At 35.6% G+C, this 19,204-nt stretch overlaps 1 protein-coding gene and 1 long non-coding RNA gene across 3 annotated transcripts in view; both read left to right on the top strand.

The window, feature by feature from the left end:
- The first annotated feature begins 13 nt into the window (after positions 1–13).
- Positions 14–6,602, top strand: LOC105474651 (uncharacterized). Its single transcript, XR_982889.3, has 3 exons — positions 14–68; positions 2,137–2,245; positions 6,025–6,602. It is a non-coding gene; the product is annotated as an uncharacterized lncRNA (long non-coding RNA).
- Positions 6,603–12,290: 5,688 nt separating this feature from the next.
- Positions 12,291–19,204, top strand: part of LOC105474658 (kynurenine 3-monooxygenase) — a 59,158-nt gene continuing 52,244 nt past the window's right edge. The window contains exon 1 of one of the 2 annotated variants that reach the window (XM_011729475.3): positions 12,291–12,622. In XM_011729475.3, coding sequence (XP_011727777.2) covers positions 12,569–12,622 — 54 coding nt within the window. In that variant the 5' untranslated portion in view covers positions 12,291–12,568. The remainder of the gene's footprint in view (positions 12,623–19,204) is intronic. The other variant, XM_011729474.3, reaches the window with a different exon arrangement.

Below are 19,204 nucleotides of genomic sequence, written 5' to 3'. Positions count from 1 at the left end.
CCGGCTGTCAGAAGCCGTTCCGCCCACCGGCCTCCGCTCTCATCCAATCAACAGCTTCACACCAACAGGTGGGGCGGGATCAATCGTGAATGGCCAGTAAAGAATGAGGGGGCGGGTTAACTTTCTAGTAGTAGCGTGGGGTTTAAAGCCCTCGGATTCATGGGAAACTAGAAAGAAGGGAATTATGGGAAAGGAAGTCCGGTTATTTTTGTAGCCGGTTTGGTTTTTATGTGTGGCTGTTAGAAGGCGGGAGTATTAGCTGGTCAATCAGGTTGTGTTTGGTTGGTGAAATATACTAGAAATAAATATTTATTCTTTTATTTATCATGTAGTCAATCATTACACGTTCTTGCTACTGAAATCCTTTTTCATTTCTTCCAGATTGTATCTTCTGTGTAGAAATTTTGGAAAGTGCAGCAAAATGTAGAGAATGAAATAGTAATTATTCATAATCCCACAACTGACAAATAAGATAATTACTTATTTCTTTTAACTTATCATTTTGAGATCTCTACAGTTTCCTTTCTCTTCTTAGCCTGTACCCTCAGAACTCTTTTTTTTTTTTTAACGTATTGTGGAAGATGTACACAATTATAGGTAACCTCAGAGTTTTTATTATTTGCAGTTCTCCCAGTTTTTTGCATAGCTAATTTATACATTTTCAAATTAAACGCATATTGTTTTAATATAATAGTTGATTACAGGAAAGCAGGAATTGATATAAAATTACATCTGAACCACAGTTTTCTCTTTTCTCTTTTCTATTGCCTGAAACCAGACGACAGTAAAGAGAGAGCGATCGGATGGTCTTGAGGTCAAAAGTTCAGAACCTGTAAAGCCAAATTTATGAGTCAAACTTATAAACTTGCCAAACCTTTTGGAAACATTATGCTATTTTGTGACTTATAAATTTGACACATATTTAAAATATAAAAATTCAAATGAGATTGTAATAGTTGAACTACAATCAAAACACACTAGAAAACTGAATGCAAATTCTTTAAAACATTGCTAATAATGCAGTGACATTTTGTTTTCATTCTCCACCTTCCCAGCAGGTATCATTATTTTGTATATCATTATTTTGATGCATCCTTTCAGTCCTGTGTATTTTTTGCTTCACACACTAATATGCAAAAAATGGTTTTAATATTTTACTTTAAAGTTTTGCTGTTGTATAATTGAACTCTATGCTTTTAAGATATAGCCATGATCTCTTAAAATTAATCATATTGCATCACATGAATATGAAATATGTTATTTATCCAGTTTCTTAAGAACATTTTTATTTGCTGTTACACATAAGTCTTTAATGAACATATGTCTATCATTTCTTCATAGATCATCTCTTCATTGAGTAATGCTCCTCTTTATTGTTATTGTTGCTTGTCATTTTAAACTTTTTGAAATATTGATATTTCTCCACCAATTTTGTATTGGCTATTGTTTGCCTGATGTATATTTCTCATTTTATTTTATTTTTTGTTTCATTTTTGTTTCAAGCATGTTTCTTATTTTTACCATACAGTTGAACTTTTCAAAATTCAAATTAATAGCCTTTTATAAATAGGTTATTTTAATCCCGTTTAAAAATCACCTATGACACATATTATGTTCTAGAATTTTTCAAAGCACTTTACATGTATTAATTCTTTGAACATTGAAAACCCTATGTGATAGGTCTTATTATTATTCCTGTACATAGAAGAGAAAAATTGATGCCCAGGAACATCCAAGTGTTTATTTGTGTGTTTTACTTCAATGTATTAGTGAAACTGATTTTCTATCTGCAGCAGTAATATAAAGTTCCATTTTTAATTAAATATTCATTTTATTTAAAGTAAAATATTAAGTATATTAGGAAGATGCTATTAAATGACTAAAATTTGGGAAATGTTAATTTATTTTTGTTAATTAGTAATAAAATTACATAAAGCCTTTAAATTAACAAAGGCTAGACATCTTAATTTAGAATGACTCATTTTATCTATTTGAAATAATGTTTTTACTTTGCTTAGAGTTTGGGGTTTTTTTTTTAACTTTGGACTTGTCTGATAATAATATTGACCAGCTTTCTTCTTGTTGACACTTGCCTGGTTTGTTCTTGTTCTTGTTTTACTTTGCTTTCTGTTTAAGGTGGGGAATGTGACTGGTGTCCTGCTGTGACGGACAAAGGAACAGTGCAATGGTTTTCTCTTGCCTCTGTTCTAAATCTCATCACCTGGCTGACAAAATTGATAGCAAGGTACAAAAATGTTCTCATTATTCAAAATACTTTTGCAAATTCTAATTTAGGATACCTCCCAGCCTGGGAGGTTACCAGATGGTTTCCTAGAGGAAGCTTAATGGAAAGTTTGGAGATACAGCCATAAAAGTCTCCCAGAAAGTAGAGTAAATATTCAAAGAGAAGAAAAATAAAAGAAGTAAATAAAATTAGAGAAACAGTTCAGTATGTCCAACATGTGAATAATGTAGGGGAAACATTAGAAAAAATGGAAGAAACCTTAAAAAATTCAAAAAAAATGTTGTAGAACTAGCAGATATGAACTAGCCAGAATGAGTTATGTCAGCAAGAAATGTTAGAATACCAAGGGCAAAGAGAAGAGACTGGAATCTTTCAGAGAGAAAAATAAATAACTCCCATACAAAGGATTAGAAATCCTTAGACTTCTCAATGACAATATCGGAAGCGAGACAAGAGCTGAATGATGTCTTCAAATTTTTGAAGGAAAATTATTTCCAGCTTTATATTCTGTCCCCAGAGAAATCAAGTGTGTGAATAGAATTAAAATGTTTTCACATGGTCAAGATCTCAAAAAATTTACTTCTCATCTACACTTTTCAAGAAAACGCCTCAAGTAAGTGCTCCACCATAACTAGGAGTAAACAAAGGAAGAGGAAATTACAAACTTAGAAAATAGGGTCTTCAACACAAGAGACACATGTGGCATATTGCCTGGATGAGGCTATATGGCTGTGCACTTACCATAGAGAGCAACCATCTCAGATGGAAGCAGGTCACAGCCTCCAGAATAGATTTACTCAAAAAGATAAAAGTGCTAATGCCTTGAATATATTGAGAAGGAATTTAGCTGACTGGCGGAGAGTTTGAGGGTTAAATTTATGGTAAGTCTTAGAAAGGTAACCAAAGGGAAAAAGCATGACAGTTATTATACCGACAAATAAAGATAGTTGTATTTTGCAGGAAAGGAAAAATAATCATTATCAAATTTGAATGGCCATAGTTATAATAAATCAAACGTTGAATATTGATCTAATTGAAATATTGATGTAACTACACTGAAAGGATGGGAAGATGGAAAGAATGTGAAGGTTTGGAGATATTCGGACATGGTGATGAAAAAACATTAATCTTCGTCTTCAGTATTGAGAAGTCATGATCTAATACCTAAAACCATAAACTGAAAACACAGAAACAAAAACCAAGAAGTAATCTTCAGAGATGTGGAAGTATATACCCAGGAACTGTGCAAGGATAAATGGCAGAGAGGTAGCAAGGGCGATGACTGTTTAGGTTGGATGTCTTGCAGAACTTTTTTTATTCCTAAGACTATGTGCATGTACAGAAACTTTGCAAAACACTAAAATTACCAACTAAAAAAGTTAACCAACCTCTCTCTCCATTCTCCAGAAAAAGATCAATTCCTCAATGTGCTGGATTCCATTCCCCCTCAAAGACAGTACCTACTCTTTTTCTTACTTCCTCCAGTTATTTCTCTTAATTGACCCATACTGTAAGTTAATATTGTAACTCTGCTGTCTCAGCTCTCATGTTAAAAACAAACAAAAGCTGCCCTGACTTTGCATCCCACTTCAACTCTCTCCTCATTTCCAGGACATATTTGATCACCATCTTCACTTCACTTCTCATTCTTTCTTCATCCTATTACAATCTGCCTTCAGTACATGTCACTCCATTGATACTGTCTTTCCCAGGGTCACCGTTGACCTGCGAGGTGCAAATACCATGCACAGTTAGTTTCCTATGTTTTCAGCAGCATTGACACAATTGACACCCCTTCTCCTTGGAAATACCTCTTTCTCGCTCTTTGAAATATCAAACTCTCCTTATTTCCCTCTCCCAAACTTCCACTTTGTTTCACTAGCTACTCCTTCACAGTGTTCTTTGACAGATTTTCACTTATAAATAGGGAAGGGCCTCAGGGCTCACTCCTAAATAGTCTTTCCTTTTTAATTCCTTTTAAAAAATGTAGTGGGACCTCGGCTACAGAGGAGTAAATACACTGACCTTGTGATATTTTATGGAGTATAAGATCCATTCTTGTTTTATTTAAATATTTCTTTTCTATTCCTATTTTCTATTCCTATTCTTACTCTCTTTTTTTATTTCAGTAGTTTTGGGGAAACAGGTGGTTTTTGGCTACATGGATAAGTTCTTTAGTGGTGATTTCTGAGATTTTGGTGCACCCACCACCTAAGCACTGTACACTGTACCTAATGTGTAGTTTTTCATCCCTCACCCCCTCCCATCCTTCCCCCTGAGTCCCCAAAGTCCTTTATATGGTTCTTATGACTTTGTGTCCTCATAGCTTAGCTTCGCTTAGCTTCTTATTCTCCTATACCCTTTCTCCTTTCAGACCCCTAGAAAACTATTATAATGTGTTTATTTTGTATCCTTTTGTTTAGATGTATTCCTGTAAAATTTGTACAGTTGTTTTGCGCAGTTTAAATTTTTATGTAAATGGTATTGAATTATGCATGCTATTCCCTTTGTTAATGATCTTCTCAATCAGTTATCTTTCCATAGGTGAGATCTTCATTCCCATGATTTTCAATACCATCTTTATGTTGATATACTGATGATGCCAAACTTATTTTTCCAACCTAGGTTTCTCCTAGCTCCAGATTTACATTTCCAACTGTGTGCTTAGTATCTCTGTTTATCTAACTCAATACTCACATCTCAAACTTAATATACCCTAAATGATAAATCTTAGTTGGCACCCCGCCCTAGTCTTTCATGCTCAGTAAACTACCACCAGTTAGTCAAGCTAGAAACCTGCGCGTCTTCCATGATTCCTGAACTCTGTCCCCTTTTCCCAAACATATGCCTACACTATGCCAAATTTACTACACTATGCAGATCCTGGTCATTTTACCACAAATTTATGTCTTGAATCCATTCACTTTCCTCTCTTTTTACTTTCACCAATATCTATTTGTTAATAAAACAAGTAAACTAATAAGCCGGGTAGTTTCCTAGAATAGTGAACACAATAAAGGAAACAAGATGTTTAGAGAATGATTGAGAGGTTGCTTCTTTTAGGTAAGGTGATCAAGCTAAGGATATCGTATCTTAGCTGAGAACTAAGCAATGAGAGCAAGCTCTACAGTGATAGAAGAGTATTCTAGGCAGACAGCTGCAAGTACAAAGGGCTTGGTTGAATGAATAAACAATTGTTGAGCAAGCTGATGTCGTCAAAGGGAGATAATATTCTGTCAATTTCAACAGTCTGAGAATGATGAAAACATCAGAGTAAATATTGTTTTAATTAATCCTTTGCTAAATTTTAATTTCTTTTTGTAAATTTTTATTATTTCCAATAACGCTGATTTGTTAAATATATAAATATGTGTAGAATAAAGTGGAAATATTCAGTGTCTGAGGTAAAGTATTCTCCTCTTGGAGTCATTCTATTGTAAAAGTGCCAGTTTTAGGGATTAACAAATAGCTGAATCCCAACGAGGATGAATTGCTTACTGCTATTGACACAAATTACTCTATAAATCCCTACTTATCCTACACGCTCAAGTTCTTCAGGCTCAGAGAATGGGGGAAGCTAGTCTATCAGTTCTTCTCTCCCTCAAGAATATCATCCAGAGAAAGAAGTGATTGTGATCTTGAACCTTCTTGAAGCTCCTCCAATGCAATGCTTTCTACCTGACTTTTAGGAGGAACAGCGGGATAAGTAGCCATGGTCAAAATTGTAAGTTTATAATAATTAAGCTTTGTTCAAGCTTTTGCTGCCCTTTCTCTTTCAGGCACTCTGGACTCTCATGTTATCCTTCAATTTCTAAAAGTCATCAGCTGGATCATTTCACTCAGATCTGTTTTCTCCTGCCTAAGCTGATACAAAAGTTGATTACCTCTTCCTTCCTCTTCCAACTCAAAGATCATCAAATCCAAATTATTCAGATGTTATTATAAAATGTAACTCTCCACAGACATGGAATCAACACATCAGTAGCAGATTGGATAAAGAAAATATGGTGCATATACACCATGGAATACTCTGCATCCATAAGAAAGCATGAGATCATGTCCTTTGCAGGAACATGGATGGAGCTGGAGGCCATTATCCTTAGCAAACTAACGCAGGAACAGAAAATCAAATACTGCATGTTCTCACTTATAAGTGGGACCTAAATTATGAGAACACACGGATACAAAGAGGGGAACGACAGACACTGGGGCCTACTTGAACGTGGAGGATGGGAGGAGGGAGAGGCTCAGAAAAAAATACCTATTTGGTACTAGGTTTAGTACCTAAGTGATGAAATAATCTGTACAACAAACCCCTGTGACACAAGTTTACCTATGTAACAAACCTGCAGATGTATCCCTGAACCTAAAAGTTAAGATAAAATAAAGTTAAAAAATAAAATATATCTATCAATTTAAGTTTCCTTTAGTTTGGATTGTCAAAAAAAATAAAAGCAACATGAGATATGAAAATTGGCACTTTTTTTTAGAGTAACAGTCATTTATTACTGACTCTCCCTGTAACAGAAATTGAGGACATTTCTGAGAGGTAATAACAAAATTATCCATTCTAAGAATGAACCGAGAAAACTGGGACTTACTATCAAAGTAATAATAATCATTATTTATCAGTTTATTAGCATATTGTTTACATGCTGCATAGATGTCGTGATTCATTATTAGTCTCTTTTATCTCAACTATTGACTTGACATAAAATTTTTTGGCCCATAAATGGAGAGTTATTTGACTCACCTGATAAGTGATGTAGAAACATCATAGAACAATAGTTATCAGCATCCTTATAGTCAGTTTTAATGTCATAAAACACTATTTTAGCCAGATTATTTGTGAGACGGTCACAATTTGTTATATATAGGAGCTAAAGTATCAACATTTGAAAATTATTTTAAAAATAAGTAAAGCAGGTGCAATACTTTTTTACTCAGATAATATAGTATTAATATGTGCACTTCTTTGAGTCAAAGAAAAAGGGTATGTGTCTAGCTATTAAGCAGAGAATTGTATGTAAACTTCAGATTGTATGTATCTGTGCCCAAACTGCTAATATTAGTACTTCCATGAGAGTTCACCTTTCAGATGAATAACATTTAAAATGAATGTGTCGTGTGTTGTGGAAAAGGGTTTTGAACTTCTAGGCTTAAAGAGAGCAAGTAGCCTGACGATCTCTAGTTTTGTCCCATATGGGCTATGTAGATACCGAAAGAAGAGCTATTCCTAAGATGGACCTCACTGATACTGCACACGGAGTGAGTGCTGAATCACCAGAAGCACAAGGCAGAAGCAAAAATAAATCTTCTCTAAAGCAATACACTGATGCCTGAAGCCTCAAACTACTTGCAAGTTGTTTTGTTTTTTTTTTTTTCAACTACCATTTTGAGCACTCAAAGTTTAAAATGCTCACAGGGAAATTAGATAACATAAGTATCTACAAAAGATAAATAACCATCAAAACAAAGCCACAGTAGAAATTATCAGACACAGACCATAAGACATTCATGTTTATTATGTTAAGTAATAAACATAAGCTTGAAGATTTTGACAAGGGTGCTGGAAACTAAAAATATTGTAGTATATATGAAAAAAAACAAATAAAAATTCCAGAACTAAAAATTTATAATAATCAAAGTTAGGAACATAATGGATTAGTTTATCAGCTGACTAGACAGCAGAAACAAGAACTGGGAAATTGAATAATACATTAAAATACATAATACATTAAAATAACTATCCATAGTGAAGCACAAAAGGACAAGCGATGAAAATACAGATAAAAGGATAAGAGACAAGGAAAGAAACCAATCTCTACTTAAGCAACCCAATGATTTCCTACTAGGATCTACAAAAATAAATTTTTATCTAGATACATCTTAGTGAAATAACAGAAAGCCAAAGACTCAAGTTAAAAGATAAAGATTAAAGACAAGACTGGATTTTAAAATGTTCAACAGAATGATGTTTACAAAGGCCACATAAGAATAAAGGAAAGTTGAAACCAAAAGGTTGGAAATGATATAATATGCATATGCTAACCAAATATAAAAGCTAATAGTAATATCAAGTAAACTCTGAGGCAAAAATAATTATTTGCTTCATAATAATAAAAGCTTTAGTTTACCAGTAATGGATAACAGCTTTAAATGTGGATTGTTCAATATAGATAGGAATACTGAAGAAATAGACAAATACCAATCACAGCATGAGATTAGTTAACATACCCTTTTCAGTAACTGACAAAACAAGCATACCAAAAGTTAGAGAGAGTACAAAAGTTTTGAGCACATGATTAATAAACTTGACCTAATGGATATGTGTGGGAAAATATATACACTAATTTCAGAAAATATATATATATATTTCAAGTACACACAAAGCATTTACACAAATTTACCACTTTATGGCCATACAGTTAGTCTTAACCAGTTTCACATGTTTGAAAATCTACAGCACTTATTAGCTGGCCTCACTGGAATTTTGCTAAAAACCAATAACAATAAGAAAACTAGGATGTCCCAGCATTTGGAACTTAAGAAATAAACCTCTATTCCACCCTGTACTGAAGGTACTAGCCAGCACAGAAGGGAATTATTCAATCAGTCAGTGGGGGAGGAGTTGGGGGGAGAGAGAGAGAGAGAAACTACCATGATTGTGGTGAAGAGAAAAATCCACCATTCCGTCAATAGGAAAGAAAGACAAAAAAGGAAGGAAGGGAGGGAGGGAGGGAAGGAAGAACAATCATTGTGATTGGGTTAAAAAAAAATCAAAAAAATTTGCAGACAAAATTAATAGAATTAATAACTTTTGCAGTGTTGCTGGATACAAGCTCACAAAATGGAAAATAATGTGTTTCTAAATACTATTAATAGTAGAAAATGAAATAAAAGATATTATTTGCAATAAAATTTAAAAAATCAATTACCTAAACATAATAATAAGGGACCAAACCTCTACAGGGAAAGAATATAACTTTGTAAGCCTTGGAGATGACAAATAGATGGTGGGGAGGGGCACATCATATTCTGATTGGAAAGACACAGTAGTCAAAATAGTTATTCTTTTCAGATAGATATATAACTTCAAAGCAATCCCAGTCAAAAATCCCAACAATGTTTTTATTTTAGGGTTTTAAAAATGGAATTAACAGACTGATTCTAAAACAGATGGAAATACAAAGCACCAAGAATAGCCAATAAATTATTAATGAAGGGCAAGGTGGGTGAATTGATCAAGACATTAAGTATTCTATTAAAGCTATTGTAATTTGGCGTTGGAACTGGCATTAGTATAGGCAGTATAGACTATATGGAATGAAATAGAATAGAAACCTAGAACAAGACCCACACATATATGAACACTGGACCTACACCGAAGGCAATGCGTGAAAAGGAAAGTCTTTTCATTTAGTGGTACTGGGAATATTGGGTATTCATTTGGAAAACAAATAAAATTTTAACATCTATATCACAGCATTCTAAAAACAAAAAAGCTAACTCCATGTTGATCATAGACCTAAAAAATGAAAGGCAAATTATAAGTATTTTAGAAGACAACATGGAAGAATATCCTCATGACCTCAAGGTTATAAAAAAAAAAAAAGTGATAAAACATGACATGAAAAACTCTAACCACAAGGGAAAAGAATGTATTAAATGAAGAATATTCTTTCATCAAAAGACACCACTAGGAAAGCGAAAAGGCAAGCCACAGAGTGAATGAAATGTTATTTGTGACATATATAAATACTAAAGTTCATATGCAATGGAACTCAAAAAAAAAAAAAACTTCCCACTGCCCCCGCCCCCCGCAAAATTAACACTATCTGTACAGAGGAAGAAAAATAAGTTGTGAATGAACAGGTAAAAATGTGCTCAACTTCACTAATAATCAAAGGACTGCAAATTAAAAGAATAATGAAATATAGAGCACATCTACCAGACCGGCAAAAATTAAAAATTCTTGGCAATACATACATTGGTGAGGATAGAGCGGAAGACAAATTGTACACATTGCATCAAGTAAAAGCTAATGCACTATTTGGAATGTAACTTTCGTTTATTCAGAAAGGTTAAAAATATGCATAAACATGGCTGGATGCAGTCGCTCACATCTGTAATCCCAGCACTTTGGGAGGCCGAGGCAGGTGGACCACTTGAGGCCAGGAGTTCAAGACCCGCCTAGTCAACATGGTGAAACCCCATCTTTACTAAAAAAATACAAAAATTAGCAAGGTGTGGTAGCAGGCACCTGTAATCCCAGCTACTCGGGAGGCTGAGGCAGGAGAATCACTTGAACCTGGGAGGCAGAGGTTGCAGTGAGCTGAGATTGCACCATTGCACTCCAGCCTGGGTGACAGAGTGAGACTGTGTCTCAAAAAAAACCCCCAAAACCAAAAAACAAACAAACAAAAAAGCACAAACAGCATATGAAACCTAGAGATACTCATACATATGTACATGACATTGTATACACAAGAGTGTTTATGGCAACACCATTGTTCATGATATTAAAAATTTGAAAACACCCCAAATGTCCATCAACAGTAGAATGAATAAATAATATATGACAATAAAAATGAATGAACTGGAAAAACATGCAACAACACAAATGGATCTTAAGAAATATAATATTGAGAAAAAGAAGCAAGTTATAAAAACATAAACAGTATAAGTTCATTTATAGGAAAGTTCAAAAAAGTCAACAGTAAACTGTTTTAGAGATGCATCTATGATAGTACAATTATATATAAAAGCAAAGGAAGTTGGTATGGCAGTTACCTCTATGAAGGAGGGGTGATTAACAAGGGGCACGTAGACTTCTGGGATTCTGGCAATGTTCTCTCTCTGCACCTAAATGGTAGTTACATGGATGCTTGCTTTACAGTAACTTATTATACTGTTCATTTGTGTGATAGTTCGTAATTTTTAAAATATTTTTGACAATGATACAGTTTTCTACGTATTGATATTGAAGAATTCTGAAGCTATATGTTGTACAGTGAGACATATGGTGTGGAAAAATTTTAAAATGAATGTTTAAAAGGAAAGGAAGGAAGGGAATGAGGGAGAGAGTGAGAGAAAGAGAGAGAAAAAAGGAGAGAGAGAGAGGGAGAAGATAGGAAACAAGGAAAGAACAAGAAAGACATAATCAACTTGTAGAAGATTACGGTAACCCACACACCAAAACAATTCTTGTCTTTGGGCAGGAGGAACAGGCGGCCAAGGGTCAAGGTTAGCAGGATTACTGTTCACTGTGTACTCTTTTGTGTCTTTTTAATTTCATACCGTGTTAATGTATTACCTATTCAAAATAAAAAAAATACCTAATCATGCTTATCCACAAGGGGTCACTATTGAATACCATTTAGCTCTAGTTCTAACAAGGGGAAAAAACGTTCTGAATTCTTTATGTGCTTAACAGGAAGTGAAGAAACAACTTCATTTATGTTCTTATTTTACTTTACACCACATCATGTTCCAGAAAACAATGGCAATTCGCAAATCATGCACAAAAGTATGACATTTAAAATGGAGTGAAAAAGACAAAACAGTGAATAGATAATATGAAGTCAGGAAAGAGTTTACAGAAGCATTGTGTCAGTCATCTCCCCTAGTGGTAATCATATTCTAAATTTTCGATTCTAAAATTAGATTCTAAATTTTCAAGCATCTGGGCTGGAGAAAAAAAAAAAGGGAAGTATGGTCAGTTACACAATTCAAAATGTTGATCAGGAGAATATGAAAACCTTGCAAAAACTTTTCCCTGGTAGAGCCTATTAAAAATAATCCATGAGGACCCTTTAGATGAAATTCTTGATTGGTCTTAATCACAAAAATGATCCACAGATGAATTATGAAGCCATGTCATCTTACTCTCTAAGGGAGGTATGAGATGTTTTTGGACTTCAGATGAGAAAGGTTCCATGCATGGTTAATCATGAATGAAAATGAAACTAAGAATATATGCTGTAGAAAAAGAAGAAGAAAAGCCATAAGACTGCTTAAAAATTTCCGTGTCTTACACAGAAGATAGAAAAAATAGAGTGTCTCCAATTGGATGGATTTTTTTAAAATTTGGTTATTGTAATGATTTTTTTTTTTTTAGAGCTGAGCTGAGTGTACTTTGGCCAACTAATGGGTTAATACTCTCAAGGGAAATTAGCCCTGACTAAACATTGCCGCTGGCTCATAAATGCACTGGGCTTTGGGTGGTATAAAAACTGAGAGAAATCAGTGTGTCAGAGAGACACAAATCAGTGTCCCTCAGTGACAGAAGCAACAATAATTGTGAAAAATACTTCAGCAGTTATGGACTCATCTGTCATTCAAAGGAAAAAAGTAGCTGTCATTGGTGGTGGCTTGGTAAGAATTTTCACATGGATTATTGTTGGTGGTGGTATTATGTTAACTATTATCACTCGTAATTATTATTCATCACCTCTACAAGTTGTTAATTTTCTTGTGAAAACTTATCTGATATTTAAATACAGCTTTTTAAATTTTTTTATTTTCATATATTTAATATAGTATGGGTTTTAATCTGTTCTTTTTCAGGAAAGGTATTTTATAGCCATTAAATACAAAGGTTTCTGTTTTCCCTCATCATTTTGGTTAAGGATTTGTTAAAAAGCAAAAATAATGCAAATCGAATTTGATTTTATCCCCAAATTGACTATGTTTTTAGGAACAGGAATTAGTCTTAATATTCATTTTAATAAAAACATTTGTCCCGCTTTGTTTAATAACTCAGTTAATGCTGTCTAATGAGAATAAAAGGGTCAAGAAACATGAAGCTAACGTCAAAGTATCATGCTGAATGTTCACTAGTTATATGAGTAATTGGGAATAAGATTATGTGGTTGCCTGACTTACTTGACTCTTCCAGTGGAGCACCTACGGCAGTGGAGTGTGGTGTTTACCTTTCACTGAGCAAGTGACGTAAAGGTGCTGGGACTTGCCCCACACCTAGCAAGACAGAAGGAGAGGTCCCTCTCTGCTTTCATAGTTATGGTGCCAAAGGTAGTTCTGTTTAACATGGGTCTGCTTCGATTTAACTTTGCTTTTTCCCCTCTCAGCAGAATTTCTGTTTCAGAATACAAACATCCCAATTAGTCAAGGTTAAATCATTTCCCTATCACCTTTGGTCAAATCATTTGGAGACTTTTAATTAATTCATTCATGTATCCACTCAACAAAAAAATTTATTGAAGGTGTAACACTGTTCTAGGCTGAATATAGATGGTATCTTTTATGCCACATATGTATTTATATAGTATATGCTAACTGTCTTTTGTTCTGCCTTCCTTAGTGTCTTTTCCCCAAAGTGCTAGAAAGTTCTTTGAACATTTACGATTCTAAATTTTCATTTAGAAATGCTATCACATGATGTGTCGGTCACTGGTTGGGACATGTGTTGTGACTGCTTCATACTAGGCTTGTGTCCAATTCTCTCCTATAAAAATGTTGCACAAAATAAGAATTAATGTGTTCAACAAAATCTTATTACTTACTATGTGCCAACATTGTTTTAGGTAGTAGGGATGCAAGGGTGAGAATTCCAGAGAAGAAAAAGACAAGGAAGAAGAAAACAAACAAGATAATTTCAGTTAAAGTGAAGCACTATGAAAGAAATGAAAACAGACTAATGCTGTAGAGAGTCGCTTTGAGAGTACCTGTCTAGAATGTGGTCAGGGACAGCTGCTCTGCTGGAGGGACATATTCAGCAGGGGCTGGAAACCTGAATGATCAGATAGGACTTACCACGTGAAGATCTTGAGAAAGAACATTTCAGGCAGAGGGAACAGCAGGAAGAGAAATTCTCGGGCAATAATGAGCTGCCCAAGTTCAAGGAGCAGAAAGAAAGGCAGGAACTGAACGAGGCCAGAGAAGAGTAGCTGATGAGGCCAGAGAAGCTGACAGAGCCAGATCTTGTAGGATCTTAGAGGTACAGGCAAGAAGATCAGATTTTGTTCAAATTACAATGGGAAGCTATTGGAGGATTTTAGGCAGGAAATTAAGTTGTGATTTTAGAAGGTCCCTTGGACCATTATGTGGAGAATGACTAGGAAAATTTTAAGAAGACAAGATAGACCAGTTAGGAGGCTGTTACTTTAGTTCAAGACTTGGACTAAAGTGGCAGCAGTGATGTCTCATTTTAAAAATTGTCTCTTAGAAATCCAAGGGAGAGATAACAAATATGTGATTGGATATATGGTTTTGGGGGGCATAAAATGTGGGTGTCATCCATGGATTTCTCCCTGAATAACATGAGATCATCATCATGTAACCACGTCATACATATGCTGGAAAATAGGAGACAAAAATTACTACTTGTGTATTAGGAAGCAACTAAAATTCCTCTGCGAAAGAATTCTATCCATCCCATTGCTCAGGTCCATGCTTAGGCATCATATTTGATTCCTTTTTTCATTTTATGCAAATGCTTATTCTTCTTTCACTCCATCAGTAAGCCTTGAGGCTCTATATCCAAAATACATTTAAATTCTAGCCCTTACAACCATCCTGGCCCAAGCCATTATCATCTCCCGTCCATATTCTTGCAACAACCTCCAAATTAGTCTCCCAGCTTTAACTCCTATTCCCTTATAGTCTGTACTACACACCACAGCCAGAAACACCTTTTTAAAACATGAGTCTGATCATTATCATGCCCTGCTTAAAATCTTCCAATGATCTCCCATTACAAATAAAAAAACCCCAAACTCTTTACCAAAGGTCCTGTCTGAACTGAGCCTATCTTCCTTTCTGACTTCACCCCTTTCCCTTTTTATTTTTTAATTTTATCTACTAGTATCAGAAATTACACACTTTGAGGTTTTATTTTTACCTGTTTCTTAAATATCTACTCCAACTAGGATATAAACTCTTACTGACCAATGTATTCCAGAGGCTGGAATTACGCCTAACATTATGTATTGGGTGGATGAATAAATGAGAGGAATGAGAAAACTTAATGATACAAAGGTGAAAAAATAATAACAGATGCATATTTGAATATTGAGAATATTATTTTTAAAAGTATTGACTAAATAGAGCAATTCAAGAAGGTTAATGTCTTTACATAGAGGACAAGATTACATTTTTGCCCATCTTCTTCTGTTTTTTTTTTTCCACCCTCCCTTCCCATCTCCTCCTTTCCATAAACCATATCCCAGTACCTTATACTGTCTAACACATTAAAGGCTCTCCCTTGGCCCCTAGAAAAAAAAGTAAGAGTTGAGAACCTTTACTTAGACATCCAAAAAATATAGTGAACTTCCCTCAATTCTTATCAGTGGTAGCCTACCGTGTCTAGTAACCTTGCCTAGTGAAAAGTCACCCTGAGAAGTTGTTCTTGCTCTGATGTAGTGATCGTCTGATCTTGGGTTAATCCAGTTGATTTCCTTTCTTTGAAGACACGTTCAGTCAAAGAGATCAACAAATCAGTAAAGAAACTCCTACTGAGAAACAAAAGGTAAAAGAAACTAAACCATAATCATAAACCAGGTAAAGTTTAAATATTGAAAAAAGAGTGGGAAAAGATATTAAAATAGCATTTCAAGAACATTGACCTAAATATTTAGAAAAACCACTGTATTGACCGATATTTTCCTCCTTGTGTGAATTACAACTCCCCTATCCCTTCTCCAGCCAATGGGATTACCTCCTGCTAGTTCCAGAAGGTAACTGCAGGAGAATCAACCTGTGAAGACTTCTCCTCTCTTTAAATGCCTACAGGGCTTTGTTTGCCATTATCAAATGCTGCCTTCTGCTAAAATTTTGTTATGCATAGTTTATTCCCCATAGAAGCTTTTTACTTCATAGATCTAAAGATTATTTTATCTTTGGCTCCTGCTACCTTTATAAAGGTTTCCCAGTGCCTTATAATGTGAACCACACTAAAATATTTTCTGTACATGAGTTCGATTTCAGAACAAAGTGGAGAATCAGTCTTTTAGAAGTTATGGGGAAATTTTTTAATGGTTTTTTTTAACACAATTATGGCATAAGGAATGTAGTCCTTTCAGAGAGTAACTTAAAAAAGGATTTGGAAAATAATCTCAATTTTGCAGGCTGGAAGGAGTTCTACAGGTGTAGCTTTTCAATTCTAGCACATCAGTTCAGGAAAAACCTACGTTACCAAAAAACTGCCTTACAAACTGCCTTACTTCATGTTAGAGTGATATGTTTTCCTTTCTTTATGAAGTGGGAGAGAAGCAGACAAGCCAGAGAAGTAAACAAAGGCCATGTAACCTAAACAGGTGTCCTTAATCCATGTCTGAATGCAGTCCTTGAGAGTCAGAAAATACTGCTTTTGATAACTATTTTCAGTGTTTACAGGTATGATGAAAGTGATCAGAGCAAAAAAGCACCATTTCAGTGACAGCTAAAGCTACTCAAGACCTCATTTTTTGACGGAAGCCAAGAGCCTTGGCTAAGAGTACTATTAAGCATTCCAGTCTCAGCTGCCTCCTGCTGTTGCAATGTATGTCGACTATTCTAGCATATATTTTGGAGATGTATTTTAGGATATCATTCAAATATTTCTTCTCTTCCTTTCTGCATAAAAGAAATCCCACCGTAGAGGGTTTTGTGATCTACTCTCCCTATGTTCGACCCAGCAAAGTTGTCCATTTAGTAGTATTTAGAGGGTGAGGAGATTTGTACATGTTTCGACTTATTGTTGATAATTGTGCCCTGCCCCCTGGAATTCAAGTCAAGTCAGTGGCCTCTGCTGATGAAATTGCCTTTGAGGCACTTTGACCTTGACTCTATGAGAGTTTATGTCTCACAGCTATAGATGTTAAATCCTGTTGTGGATTTATAGGCTCAAAATGGTCTTGATGCTAAACTGTCCCCAAATGGTGTTTCTGTTCTGTTCTCACGATTTTTCCACCTCACCCCTTACTTTTCACTCAGCTTCATGGGATGGAAACTGTTATTCAGTGAGGAGACTTGGAATAGCAGAGTTTGCAACCAGCTGGACGCTCAGGAAATCTTACCCTATGGGTCTTAATTTCTTCCTCTTGGGCTAAAACTAGATTGCTAGTCTTTTAATGCTAAGATTCTACTGCTTCTTTTTCACACCTTCTCGCTCACAGATCTCTAGCTTTGTTCTCAACCTACTCCTTTCTAAAAGCAGAAATCAAATGTCACCCAGAATTTTCACTTTCCCTGAAGTAAACATCCTCAGCACAGATGAACCATCAAATGGCTTATAATCCTGGGTTGAGGTCTACACAGAATTGGATTCAAGTGTATGCTTTTTATTTTTAGCAAATATTAATGAGCTACACCATGAAAAAGACCTAATTACTGTTAACCTTTATTGTTATTATTTTATCAATATGAAAATAAACTAAGCTCTATTCACTCTACTTTTGTTTTGATACCAAACCGGGCTTGTTCTGCCAGCATGCAGTAAGTCAGTTACTGAGATAACAAGTGTATTAGTCCGTTTTCATGCTGCTGATAAAGACCTACCTGAGACTGGGCAATTTATAAAGAAAAAGAGGTCTAATGGACTCACAGTTCCATGTGACTGGGGAGGCCTCACGATCATGGCAAAAGGCAAAAGGCATGTCTTACATGGTGGCAGGCAAGAGAGGGCGTGCAGGGGAACTCCCTTTTATAAAATCATCAGATTTCATGAGACTCATTCACTGTCACAAGAACAGCATGGGAAGGACCCAATCCCATGATTCAATTACCTCCCGCTGGGTCCCTCCCACAACACATGGGGATTATGGGAGCTACAATTCAAGATGAGATTTGGGTGGGGACACAGCCAAACCATATCAACAAGTTTTGCAGTAAAGAGAAGATTTTATTCACAGGACAGCCCAGCAAGGAGATGGAAGAACAGCTTTCAAATCCACCTCTCCGAAGATAGGGCTTAGAGATATTTATGGGGTAAAGAAGCGGAGTTGTTTAAGGTATGGGGAGAGGTGATTAGCAGTGGGGAAAATGAAGTAATAGGTGGTCTGAGCACACATAATCGAGGTTCACAAGTCTTCATAGGACACATGTTCAGAAAATGGTGGCATTAGCATGCTCTGAAGGTGAAGTTTTTGGCCTTCTGGTGTCAGAAAGTCAATTCTTGGGCATTTGTGCAGGCCCAGTTGAAGGGCCTGCAACTCTCTTCTTTCCTTCTTCTATCTGCTTTCTCATTCTCCTATTAGCCTTATTCCACGGTAATAAGGTCCAGGAGTCAATGGGGGAGGTGGAAAGAGGGTTGGTGGCCTCTCTCAAGTAGTTTAAACTGGATAAGAGCTGCCAGCCTAGTTCTTGAAAACAAAAAACAAAAAAACCCTTTAAGCAACCATTACCATAGTGACTTATGCCAGAGATGTTGTCTATGAGGAAGCTAGTGACAGATTAGATGTATATTGTTTGGCTACATGACTTTTAGCTCTATGGGCTTTGAGATCAACTAGAAGTAAGCAGTAAAAAGCAAGCAAGGCAGGCTAAGTTTGGTGGGCCTCACCATGTTAGCCCTGGGTTTCAGTTTTCTATTTCATAGGCTCTGAGCCTTCTTAAATATGAAAAACTCTCATTAGTGCCCCATATCTAGCACCTTCTTAAAACAGAGATGGAGTGGATTTCTTTGTGGCTGTGCGTTATAAATCCCACTCTCCCCTCAGGGAATTCATCCCTCAGAGATTCCTTCATTTGCTATCTGGTGAGAAGTATCTGGAATGGAACCAACAACTTTAGATAGCTCCAAACTTTGTTAAGTACCTGCAAAGAGTGTGTCTTTCGTTCCTTCTCATTTGGCCTATCCTCCTCCCAAATACTCTCAGATTATTTCCCTTCTGTCCATATTCACTCAGGCATTTATCTAGTCCTCTATCTGTCCACTCAAAGAAAAAACAAAAAGCAGCACCCTCATACACTGTTGATGGTAATCTAAGCTGGTATTTTTTTCCTGGAAAAGAACTTGAA

The sequence above is a fragment of the Macaca nemestrina genome, chromosome 1, assembly GCF_043159975.1.
Source record: "Macaca nemestrina isolate mMacNem1 chromosome 1, mMacNem.hap1, whole genome shotgun sequence".
Lineage (NCBI taxonomy): Eukaryota > Metazoa > Chordata > Mammalia > Primates > Cercopithecidae > Macaca > Macaca nemestrina.
Note: the sequence above shows the minus strand (reverse complement) of the source record. Positions and strands in the feature narration are given on the sequence as shown.